We start from the raw sequence: 13437 nt of genomic DNA on the forward strand, positions 1-13437 counted from the left end.
GGTTACAGAGAATCTTTCGAATCATATGTGTCAAAGTTCATAATATTTTGTTTGAATATAGCCCTTGCATAGAATTGGACACTTTTTTTCTAGTTCAGTAAGATCCAAGGTCCAAGGTGAAGATCACAGTGCCTAGGAATAATTTTTGTATTAGTTTCATTTCCTTGGTTGCAGGGATCTAATTTTGATTAAATTGCATTTTCCTTCCCTTTCTTTTGAGTCATGAATCAAATTTCCTGGTAGATAATGTTTCAACTTAGTGTGATTGCTGTGCTTATCAAAATATGTTCAGATGCTGGTTGTAAATGTTTATTTTATTTAGATAATTTATTAGAAAATTTTTGTGCACACTGCAAATAAAATTTAATTGTTCAGTAATGGATAGGCTCAGTCATGTTAGTGTAGTCACTCAGCGCTGGTAAAAAAAAGTTTATACAAACTTTGCGTTCATTTGATTTTCCTCTTTCCTCTTGCCTTTGCTAGATAGAGCACATGTCTTTTAATCTAATTTTATCAATTTTAGCTACTTGGTCAACCTTTCCTATTGAAACATATCTTTTATTTTAACAGGTCTGAAATCTCTATTGTAAGGAAGACCAAACGATTCTATGGATGTACAGCTTTGCTCACACTCATAGGCCATTCTTTATGCTTGATACCAATTATTTATGCCTTTGTGTTCTCAGGGAACAGTTTTAGAGCTGAGGTTATATATGTCAGCATAAATGCTTTAAATGCAATTCGTAGAACTTTTTTCACTTACGTGTTGAGAGGCTTTCAAACATCGGGAGAACTACTTGCTTCTGTTGAAAGAATAGTGGTAAGGTGGAATTGTACATCATTTAAAAAAAAAATTACAGTGATATAAATGTTTTTGAGTATTATTTACAAACAAGGATCAAACTTTGGTGTAACTAAATTGTATGCAGATTTTCCTGAAGTCTCAATAATAAATCTCATATTTTTGTCCATTCTTCAAAATCTAGTAAATAATTGCAATACTTATGAATACAGAATGTAAAAATGACCAGTTTTGTACCAAAAAATGAAAAAAGAGATTTCTCATAGCTTCTGTGAGAAGGGAGGATGTTTTATGTTGCACATCTGTACATATATTTCTTTCAAATATTGAGAAGAATTTTAAAATGATAATGGAATCTGAAATGTAGCCAGCAAATGGACCTTCTTTGATAGATTAGAAAAAAATGCAGGTCGTGTTCATAGAAACCAAGATTGTATGTTTTCACTGTTTCTACACACTGTCTGTAGAATTCCGATTTATAAAATGTTTTTTATAGTATTTAAGAATGACCATAAGATTTTTTTTTTTTGAGACTTTGACTTGAAAAGAATGTGTGTTTTGTTGGTGAATAAGTGTTTAGTGTTAATGATCAGAATTTTTGTCTCCTTTCCAATTCCAATTTTACTTCAAATCCTTTTTCACTGAATTAGTTAAACTAGCAACCATCCTTGTTTATTCTGTCTTCAAGGGAAAGGTAGTTTGCTTTGTATGTGCTTACAGGCCAAATGCTTGGGTTTTCCCCCAAAAAAAACTTCTGTGTGATGTTACTGATATATATTGTAATGCTAGTTACAGCCGATTTCATTAAGTATGTAGCTACAGATAATATCTTTGGTTAGCTTGCTTGCTAGCTGAACTGTGAAGTCATAATTAGGTAAGGTATACTACCCTCCTTTTTGAAGTAGCCTAGTTCTAAGGACAGATTGATTGGTTATCAGTTGGACTAGTCTATTCTTAAAAGAAGGTAGTTTACCTAACATAATTATGACTTCACGGTTCAGCTAGCAAGCAAGCTAACCAAAGATACAGTATTTCTTTTAGCTACATACTCAATGAAATCGGTTATAATATTATAAAAGGGTTATTTACTTTACCGTCAACTGAATTCTTTTGGCTTTAATGTGTGGCAATTTCTTCCACTAATGAATTTAACAAAGCAAAATACCTGGTGTTGCTTTAGTATAAAACTTACATAATTTTGCTTTTAAAGGTAACATTTTGGAGGTAACATACTAAACTTCTGAACAGAGATAGAATTATTATTTAAAATGTAAATGTGTATGCCTTAAATCAGTTTGAGACACGCATAGCCTATCTTGCAGAGGTACAATTATTTTTGACAGGAATGAACTTGCAGTTGTTAGAAAGACAAAAAACTGTTATGGAATAGCTTCAGTATTTCAATTAACAGGCCACATTGTGTGTTTCTTGCCTATCATCTTGGTTGTTGTGCTTTCTGGGAACAGTTTTCGAGCTGAAAATGTGTTTGTTAGCATTACAGCTCTGTACGTTCTAAGAAGGACTTTCTTTACACATGTACTCAGATGTTTGCAGGCTTCAGGAGAAGTGTTTAGCACCATGAGAAGAGTTGTGGTAAGAATATGTTGATAGCCATGATATATTTTGGGTTTTAATATACATGAAGATGATATAATTTTTAGCGACTTCTGTTTTCAACTCGCCAAAAAGTACAGCAGTTGTTATTTTTTTGTTATCGGTCTTTTTTTTTTATAACCATTCAGTTTTAAACAAAAGAATACAGTCAGCTACTAAAAAAGTGTAGATTTTTAGAATTTTTTAACAATGAGGAATAATTTATTAGTCTAAAGCTTTAACAATTACCTTATTGCTATAGCTTTCATGAACAAGGTATCCTGATATATTAATATCTTTAAGATATACTTTATAAATGTTAGCTAATTACATACTTTAATACATACATATATAAATACATTTTTAGCTTACCTGGCCCGAAGCGTTTCTCATCACTTGGCGTCCGTCGTCCGTCATCGTTGTCGTCGTTAACTTTTTACATTTTGAACTTCTTCTAGAGAACCACTGAATGGAATGAAACCAAACATGGTATGAATGTTCCTTATGAGGTGCTGACCAAGTGTTGTTACTTTGTAGCCGATCCATCATCCAAGATGGCCGCCAGCGGTGGACTTAGTTTAACATAGGACCCTATGGGAAATGCATACAAATGACTTCTTTTAGAGGACCACTGAATGGAATGAAACCAAACATGGCATGAATGTTCCTTATGAGGTGCTGACCAAGTGTTGTTACTTTGTAGCCGATCCATCATCCAAGATGGCCGCCAGCGGGGGACTTAGTTTAACATAGGACACTATGGGAAATGCATACAAATGACTTCTTTTAGAGAATCATTGAATGGAATGAAACCAAACATGGCATGAATGTTCCTTATGAGGTGCTGACCAAGTGTTGTTACTTTGTAGCCGATCCAACATTCAAGATGGCCGCCAGCAGGGGGACTTAGTTTAACATAGGACCCTATGGAAAATACATACAAGTTTTTTTCTTATAGAGAACCACTGAATGGAATGAAACCAAACATAGCATAAATGTTCATTATGAGATGCTGACCAAGTGTTGTTGCTTTGTAGCCGATCCATCATCCAAGATGGCCACCAGTGGGGGACTTAGTTTAACATAGGACCCTATGGGAAATACATACAAATGTCTTCTTTTAAGTGAACCACTGAATGGAATGAAACCTAATATAGCATGAATGTTCCTAATGAGATGCTGACCAAGTGTTGTTACTTTGTTGTCATTGCAACATCCAAGATGGCCGCCAGTGGGGAGGACTTAGTTTAACATAGGACCCTATGGTAAATGCTTACAAAAGTCTTCTTCTAAAGAACCACTGAATTGAATGAAATCAAACTTAGCATGAATGTTCCTTTCCTTATGAGGTGCTTGCCAAGTGTTGTTACTTTCAGCCAAATTTTAATTTTTTTTATATGATTTCAAAAACCTAAGTAAATCAGGTGAGCGATACAGGCTCTTGAGAGCCTCTAGTTTTTTAAAGGATGTAAATTTGATGACTGAATTATAACTGTCCTATAAATAAAGTCCAACTTTTTTCTAAAGCACTGGTCAATCTGAATTTGATTTTAGTGCTAGGTAGTGCAAGGGTCATTAAGAGCCTTATTGTTGTATGAAAATATAACTTTTAAGTCTAAACTATAAGATCAATCAAATAATGAATATTTGCAAAGATTTTACTGTTGATAGAATAATACATGGAGAATTTTTCTTTAATGCTGGATCAACTGACAGAAAAATGTGATATTTAGCCTTTTTGGCATATTGGATTTCCTCAGAATAATAGATATGGATTTCAATTCACCCCCTTACAGCAGCATTTTGCTTTCAACAATTTTAGCTATAATGCGCTCATATATTGGCATATTGGATTCCTCAGAATATTGGATATGGATTTCAATTCACCCTTGCAGCAGCAATTTGCTTTCAAGAGCTTTAGCTTTAATGCGCTCCTATATTATCTGCAGCTTAACTTTATTTGACGTTGCTTTAGAATGTCAACATAAATTAATATTTTACTCATCTAGGAAGCAGTTGAAGTATGTTCGTGCACACTGGAATTTGACAGGTTATGTTGACATCTTCTTTTCTTATGGCCACAAGATTCTCCAGATTGCTGTTTTTTTACCATTTTTTCTGACTACAGACAATTTCTCTGCCAAAAACATTTATGTATCCATAGTTTGTCTCAGTATTTTACATGACAGATGTCTGAGACTCGGAACCTATTATGTCAGTACAACATTTGCTACCTTAGTTACAATTGGTCGCTTAATGGTAAGTTTTTTTTTAAATTTTCGGTGACCCCTAGAAGAAGTTGAAAAGCTGCACAACTGAAATATATACATATTCTATAGATCTTTTGAAGATATGTTCAGCATATTTGTAAAAGAAAAAATGCAAGCTATATTTTAATGTGCATTATACATAAAAAATCCATTGGCTATACATTTAACTTCAGATTGGTGTAAGGATAAAAATAAACTGCTTGATAAATGAATTAGGTATTGACAATTCACATGGTATTACAACATCTACCCTCATGACACTTACCAAAGAGAAAAAGTAGTCCTGGATAATTATAGGTCTGTTCTATGTTCTTTTGGAATTTCAATCAAAGATGAAGAATTATCTTTCATCAGTGTATTGGATACCTAAACTACATAAGTGTCCTTACAAACAACAGTATATTGCTGGGTCTTCCAAATGCTCCATGAAACCTTTCTAAATTATTAACATCGATTTTATCAGCATTGAGCAATCAAATGTGGGTTTCAAAGTTATTGTAAAACTTTCTATACTAGAGGTAGATACTAAAAAAATCCAAAAATCTTTTAGAGTACATACAATCTAAGACTCTTTCATCTTGCAATAGTATTAAAACGTGACTTTTCTATTCTCCATTTAAATTTAAAAGACACACTGAAAGAGTTGGTATTGCTATGTTGCATAAAAAAGAATTGCCAATGTAGATGCAAGTATCTTGTCTTAGGGAGGGATAAATCTACTTTGTAAAGAACCACTCTGATTCAAACACAAATTTATCTGAAACTGACATTGTCAACAGACTGTCTGCATTCAAATAGGAACCAACTGCGCCCCTTTTCTTGTTGACTTATTTCTATATTATTATGAGGCTGACTTCATACAGGAACTTCTTAAGAAGAAAGATAGGAAGTTTGCAATATCTTTTAACTTTACTTCCTACTATTTAGATGATATTCTCTCACTAAATAACTCAAAATTTAGTGAACGAATCTATCCCATCTAACTAGAGATAAAGGATACAACAGATACAGTTAGGTCTATCTCATATCTTGACTAACATTTAGAAATTGACAATGAGGGTAGGTTGAAAACAAAACTTTACGACAAAAGAGATGATTTCAGCTCCCCAATAGTGGACTTTCCATTTCTAAGTAGCAATATTCCAACAATAAGACATTCCCGGTCTTGTATTTCCTATTGTGATTTCCTTGATAGAGGGTTGATGCTCTAAAGGAAGCTATTAAACCAAGCTATTAAACCAAGAGTTCCAATTGGGAAATGAATTTGATTTTAATACCTGGTAAGGTAGTTCAAATGTTCAAAGGTCATTTGGCACCCTATTGTGGTCTGAAACTAGAGTCAAAACTATAGGGTCATTCAAGTATTATGAATATAGCAGAGATTTTACTGATGATAGAACAATTCAGGGCAAATTTGTATTATATACTGGATCAACTGAGAGATAAATAATAGGCAAAGGAAGAAAGGCCTGAGGGTCTACATCGATAGAGGGTTTTAATATGCAGTTTGACATTAACATCATATTGGTCATACATAATAATTCTAGAGAAACTACAAACCAGAGTTTTGATATAGCATAATCTATGACTTGTATTCAGACTTTGGCAAAACATCCTTGAGCAAAATTTTCCTTAATCCATGATAAAATTGGTATTCCTGAAAATAGATAAATCCAGAGTACATGGTAAACAGGTCTATATAAGACATTTAAAACAGAGGCAACCATAGCAAAATACTAGCACATGGCACACACTTATTAATGTCAGTAATTGGGAAATGGACAGTTGTCAGGAGGTTTTATTTGATATTTGCTATTTCTTAGTCTGCACTTTTATTGAAGGGCTTTTAAGATGGCTGAATATAATACTCTAGTGACAATTGGTCATTGCATACAATTGACTTTGTAAGGACTTATAAATGATTTTAATTGATGACATAACTTTTTGTTTTGAAAACTAGGCTTGAATGTTTTACCTAAGTCTTTGAAGAACAATTAAAGGAAACCTTGCGATCACTTGGTCCTCATAAAGTTTTTCAAAGATCTTCCCTGAATCTCTAGATCATCTTGAAATAAATAATCTGTAATATAACTGCTATTTAATTTTTGTTTTTTTGTTCATGTGAATCAATCAAAAAGGCTTAAAATATATTAATTGTCTTATATTGCGAAAAACCATAAGAGATACAGAAAATCCTCAGAAAATCAAGATATACCTAATTTTCCTATTCCACCAAATATCCGATGACTTCTGATAATAGATAAGTTTAAATGATCAACCATACAAGATATATTTGACAGGTTGGCTATTCAAGCTCTTTTAAAGGACCTCTTGTTTTATCAATTTATGGTTACACACTTTCTCATGGCATTGCAAAGCATGGACTTTGATTGATATCTTATATGCATGTAGAGAAACAACACAAAATATGGGAAACTAATGGTTTAGGCCAAAATTAAAAATATGTTTGTTTCCCCTCCCCCCACCCGGGTCAAAAATAAGCCCCCTGGTCAAAAAATTATTTTCCGCAAAAAAATCGAAATTATTTTTTTCCTGAAAATAATTTGTTTCCATTTTTGGAAAGTGCTTGAAAGCAGAAGGATTGATAATCTAAATAAATACACTCAAATTGAGCACAAACAACTGATAAGTGGCCTGGACTGGACAGGTCAAACCATTCATGTGACCATGCTATGACAATCACATCCAGTTAAAAAAAAAAAAAAAGAACCTGCCTTCCTGGTCTGTTTACAAAGGGTAGACCCGGGGGAGGGGAAACAGACATTCTTTTAAATGTGGCCTTAGCATAATATATTCAACTTTTGGCATTTGCAAAATAATTTTAAATAGGAAATGCCTATCTTATTGTTATAAACAATAAAGAGAAAATCTTAAATCTCATTTGAATTGATTTACAATTGTCATTGCAGGGCTTTTTATAGCTTGCTATGCTTTATTGGTTTTGCTCATTGTTGAAGGCTTTAGCTATCTAAAATTTTTGTCATTAATCTTTGGTGGAGAGTAGTCTCATTTGCAACCATAAAACATCTTCTTATTTTCATATTATACAGAATTTGATTAGAAGATTTCGATAAGGTTGACTCTTTGGCATATTGGATTTCTTAACAATGTTATATTGCACATGGGTTTTTATTCAACCTCAGAGGAGCGTTTTGCTATAAACAATTTTTAGCTTTTATGTGCTCATATATAATATCTGTAACCTTACTATTTTTGACTTGTTTTAGAATGTCAACATAAATTAATATTTTGCTCATCTAGGAAACAGTTGAAGTATGTTCGTGCACACTGGAACTTAGAGAGTTATGTTGACATTTTGTTTTGTTATGGCCACAAGATTTTACAGCTTGCAGTTTTTTTACCGTTTTTTCTGACTACAGACAATTTCACTGCAAAAAACATTTATGTAGCACTAGTTTGTCTCAGTATTTTACACGACAGATGTTTAAGACTAGGAACCTATTATGTCAGTACAACATATATGACGCTAGTTACAATTGGTCGCTTGATGGTAAGTTTTCTGTTCAAGATATACTGTGGATGCTTTAATTAATATTCATTGGATATCAATTTTCGTGGATTTCGTGTGAACAGGTAAAACAAAATTAAATATTTCAACGAATAGCAAATTTTCTATAGGCTTGTATGCAGATTTCACCAAAACCACAAAATTAAATATCCACGAACATGCAAGTTTTCCTTAATCCACGAAAATAAATGAATCCACTGTAACTGATCATATTATTGAAATAGAAATACTATCTATATATACATTAAAATCAAGTTGGTTATACATTGACTTCCGATTGGATTGATATACCTGACTTTTATACTGACTATGCCTTATGGGCTTTGTTCATTGTTGAAGGTGGTACAGTGATCTATACTTGTTAATTTCTATGTCATTTGATCTCTTGTGTTGAGTTTTCTCATGACAATCATACTTTTGTGATGTTTACATGCCAATTTATACAAACAGTTCTAATTTAAACATATCTTCCTATTGTGAGAGAACTCATGTCTTCTGCTGTATTCAACTTACCACAGACGGACCATTAAAACATTATTTTACTCATTGTAAGATAGACCATAAAAGATTTAATTCTTGTTGTGTTATCTTACTTGTTGTAAGATAATAGATAGATACTTGTTGTTGTGTGTAATCTTACTTGTTGTAAGATAGACCATAAAAGATAGATTCTTGTTGTTTTATCTTACTTGTTGTAAGATTAAATATAGATTCTTGTTGTGTCATCTTACTTGTTGTAAGATTAAAGATAGATTCTTGTAGCATTGTCTTACTCATTGTAAAGTATACCATAAAAGATAGATTCTTGTTGCGTTATCTTACTTGTTGTAAGATGGACCATAAAAGATAGATTCTTGTTGTGTTATCTTACTTGTTGTAAGATAGACCATAAAAGATAGATTCTTGTTGCGTTATCTTACTTGTTGTAAGATGGACCATAAAAGATAGATTCTTATTGTGTGTTATCTTACTTGTTGTAAGATGGACCATAAAAGATAGATTCTTGTTGCGTTATCTTACTTGTTGTAAGATGGACCATAAAAGATAGATTCTTATTGTGTGTTATCTTACTTGTTGTAAGATGGACCATAAAAGATAGATTCTTGTTGCGTTATCTTACTTGTTGTAAGATGGACCATAAAAGATAGATTCTTATTGTGTGTTATCTTACTTGTTGTAAGATGGACCATAAAAGATAGATTCTTGTTGCGTTGGGCCACAGTTTTTTAATTTGTTGGTTTACGGATTTTCCCCATGAAAAAGTCGGGTCGGTCGGTCGGGAAAAAAAAAAGAAAAAAAATCATCTTTGAAGACAAAAAAATATGCAAAATCAATATATATTTCACCTTTCTAGCAATATGTTTGTTATGCTATTTTATCATCATTTCTAAAATTTTAGTTCGATGAAATATTATTGCTCAGCTGTTATAAACTACGCATGACATTGTCTAGTAATTTACAGTAAAAAAAAGGGGATGCACGGACAAAGACGAAATTAAATCATCATTTCAGAAACAAGAAAAATAGATTCGCGTAGCTCTTAATCAATTCCAGAAAACTTGGTAAATAATGATCTTCAAGCACGAAAACTGATAAAGAAAAAATGCATAAACGTCGTACGAAAATAAGTTTCAACACACGTGTCAAAAACCTAATAGAATCGTCCACTGGAAAAACGATATCGGGTTAATCTGTTGTCTTGCATTCCCGTTTTTTTATCCAAATGAACGACATTTTTTTTATTACCTATAAAAACAAGAAAATTCCTAATGATTTGTTAATATTCAGTTCTTTAATTTGATGCCTTCACCCTGTCCACATTTGGACAGGTCTATTTCTATGAGATGATGCATCTTACGGACTGATGACAAATAAAGTAAACGAACTTATTGTGTAATTGGTTTTAAACACAAGTTTCGTTCCGCAAAATTATTTGCGCAAACGACATTTCAAGGTCAGTTATAATTGATTTGTCTATATTTAGAAACGTAAACTGGAAGGGTTTTTTTTTTCACACTAGAAAGTGTTGTCAATTTTGTTAGTGATTAATGCATTTCATTTCAGGAAAAAAAATATTTTAATTATTTTTCAGGGATAATGCATTTGTTAAGGTCGGCGGGAATAAAAAAGCGTGAAAAGTGAATTTTATTTTTATTCTGGAAATCAGCAAAATCGGGTCGGCGGATCCGTAAACCAATAAATTAAAAAATCCTGGCCTTATCTTACTTGTTGTAAGATGGACCATAAAAGATAGATTCTTATTGTGTGTTATCTTACTTGTTGTAAGATGGACCATAAAAGATAGATTCTTGTTGTGCGTTATCTTACTTGTTGTAAGATGGACCATAAAAGATAGATTCTTATTGTGTGTTATCTTACTTGTTGTAAGATGGACCATAAAAGATAGATTCTTGTTGCGTTATCTTACTTGTTGTAAGATGGACCAGAAAAGATAGATTCTTATTGTGTGTTATCTTACTTGTTGTAAGATGGACCATAAAAGATAGGTTCTTGTTGCGTTATCTTACTTGTTGTAAGATGGATCATAAAAGATAGATTCTTGTTGTGCGTTATCTTACTTGTTGTAAGATGGACCATAAAAGATAGATTCTTATTGTGTGTTATCTTACTTGTTGTAAGATGGACCATAAAAGATAGATTCTTGTTGCGTTATCTTACTTGTTGTAAGATGGACCATAAAAGATAGATTCTTATTGTGTGTTATCTTACTTGTTGTAAGATGGACCATAAAAGATAGGTTCTTGTTGCGTTATCTTACTTGTTGTAAGATGGACCATAAAAGATAGATTCTTATTTTGTGTTATCTTACTTGTTGTAAGATGGACCATAAAAGATAGATTCTTGTTGCGTTATCTTACTTGTTGTAAGATGGACCATAAAAGATAGATTCTTATTGTGTGTTATCTTACTTGTTGTAAGATGGACCATAAAAGATAGATTCTTGTTGTGTGTTATCTTACTTGTAAGATAGACCATAAAAGATAGATTCTTGTTGCGTTATGTTACTTGTTGTAAGATAGACCATAAAAGATAGATTCTTATTGTGTGTTATCTTACTTGTAAGATAGACCATAAAAGATAGATTCTTATTGTGTGTTATCTTACTTGTTATAAGATAGACCATAAAAGATAGATTCTTGTTGATTTATCTTACTTGTTGTAAGATAGACCATAACAAATAGATTCTTGTAACATTGTCTTACTCATTATAAGATACACCATAAAAGATAGATTTTGATGATGATATCTTGCTCATTGTAGAAGATTTAATGTTATTTATTTAGTTTAACATGGAATTATTTGAAATTTTACAGAATTTTAGTTTCAAGAGTATATCACCATTGAGTGGGTATGAAATGTAAAAATTCTCCTTTCTTACCAGGCAGGGTCTTGTTTTTTTGTATCATCAAAAGAGAACACAAGAAAAGTTATATTGCAATTGAATTGATGCTGAAATTTAAACAAGTGTACAATACTTTGCTTATCATAATATGAAACTGATTTTGACATAGTTGGATTGATAAGTTGAACCTAGTGACACACATTCTCATTGCAGTGAAAAATTGTTAAATCAAAGGTAGATTTAAGGGGTACCAAATGCTTTGACTATATTAGATGTGGAGCGTTTAATTTTGGTGAATTTTAGACAAAATCCAAGGAATTTGAGCCACACAAATTACAGGAATAACTTCATTGGATATTAGCAGTTAGCAAACACTAATTTCTATCATTGAGAAGCTTGATTTCTCTTTACTAATAGTATGTAATTAAAATGTTCAGCTGATATTTCTAGAGTTAACTCCCTTGGGTGTTCTAGACAACACCTCGTTCAGCTAATTATGACTGTGCAAGCATGTGAAAATAATACCATTAAAATGTCAGTGAAAACATGTTATTGATTTGTAAGCTATATACAGCCTAATGCTTGCTTTTTGTTGCATTATGATTAATTGTCAATTGCTTTACATTTGCAATGATAAGTTCTTGTAGCTATAGCTTAAGTCTATAATCCTTATATAAAAGTCCCCAATTTGGTGCAGTAGTCATCAGTTGCTTACCTTCTGCAGTTATCCTGTTCACACATCTTATATTTATCATCTTTTAATAATCCCCAGCTTGATTTTAAAAATTATATCTATAATCATTATTTCCAGGGGAGAGTTGAAATATGTGAGGCGACACTGGAATTTGATGAGCCATTCTGACTTGTGCTATTACTTTGGTCAAAAGATCCTTCAACTTGCTATCTTCTTACCATTTTTTTTAACCAGTGATAAAATTACAGCTAAAAACATCTATGTAGCAATGATTTGTACTAGTATCTTACATGACAGATGTTTAAGGTTTGGGACCTTTATCTTCAGAACATCATTTGCAAGTTGGGTATCCATTAAAAGACTTGGGGTAAGTCTGTCTGATGGCAAAATTAGTCAAGTTGCCAAGTGAGATATCAATATGGCATTAAAATGTTTCAAAACAAAGTAACTCAAGCTGGGGTGATCTGGTAGGGATGATCTGGCCCAGATCACCCCTAGTAGAGCAAAGAAGCTGGGATGTAATTTAATTGATGGAAAATGTAAAACATTTATGACCCTTTATTAGTCTTATTTCATATATATATGAAAAGCAAAGAAAACAAGTTTTTTGAAAATATAGATCTTATTGTAGTTGTGAGACTTGATGATGCAATTTGACTGATATATTATCATGATAGTGACTTTTAATCAAGTTAAGTCTTTTTTTAAAAAAAAAGGGCATATTAGTTGAATTCAGTGAATTTGACATACCGGTAGCTAGATAGCTTCACTCAAACTATGAGTTTTGCCAGTGTGTTGGTTATCCCTAAAGAAACTTGTGACAGTGTGAATATCTTTATATTAAAGTGTCTTGTAAAAAAAACTTTTTTAAAACCTAAGATTTTCAAAACAGTAAAAATAAGAATAATAGTAATTTTAAAAACTAATTACATATATTTCTTTAATTTGAGACAAAATAATTTATTCTAAAATAACCAGTGTCCCTTTTTGTTCTAAATATCTTGATTTCAATACAATCTAATCTTATACCAATGTGATCATTTGTGCATCTATACTTAGTACACGGGGAAAGCTTTTTACATGAAACTCAGAAGGTAAATTCAAGCAATTTGATTGGAAGCATAGCTGTAAACATGTGCTAATTGTCAATAGACTACCATAACT

The 13437-nt window shown here is 32.1% G+C and overlaps 1 protein-coding gene across 8 annotated transcripts in view; it reads left to right on the plus strand.

Moving 5' to 3' along the window:
- Positions 1-13437, plus strand: part of LOC143068696 (ATP-binding cassette sub-family C member 4-like) — a 135362-nt gene that overhangs the window by 57040 nt on the left and 64885 nt on the right. Inside the window, exon 8 of one of the 8 annotated variants that reach the window (XM_076242947.1) lies at positions 2146-2395. The exons of 6 other annotated variants lie outside the window; for them this stretch is intronic. In XM_076242947.1, coding sequence (XP_076099062.1) covers positions 2146-2395 — 250 coding nt within the window. Of the gene's footprint in view, positions 1-2145; positions 2396-12390; positions 12641-13437 lie in introns of all 8 variants that reach the window. One more of the 8 variants, XM_076242946.1, reaches the window with a different exon arrangement.

This window comes from Mytilus galloprovincialis, chromosome 3 (genome assembly GCF_965363235.1).
Source record: "Mytilus galloprovincialis chromosome 3, xbMytGall1.hap1.1, whole genome shotgun sequence".
In the NCBI taxonomy this organism is placed as follows: Eukaryota; Metazoa; Mollusca; class Bivalvia; order Mytilida; family Mytilidae; genus Mytilus; species Mytilus galloprovincialis.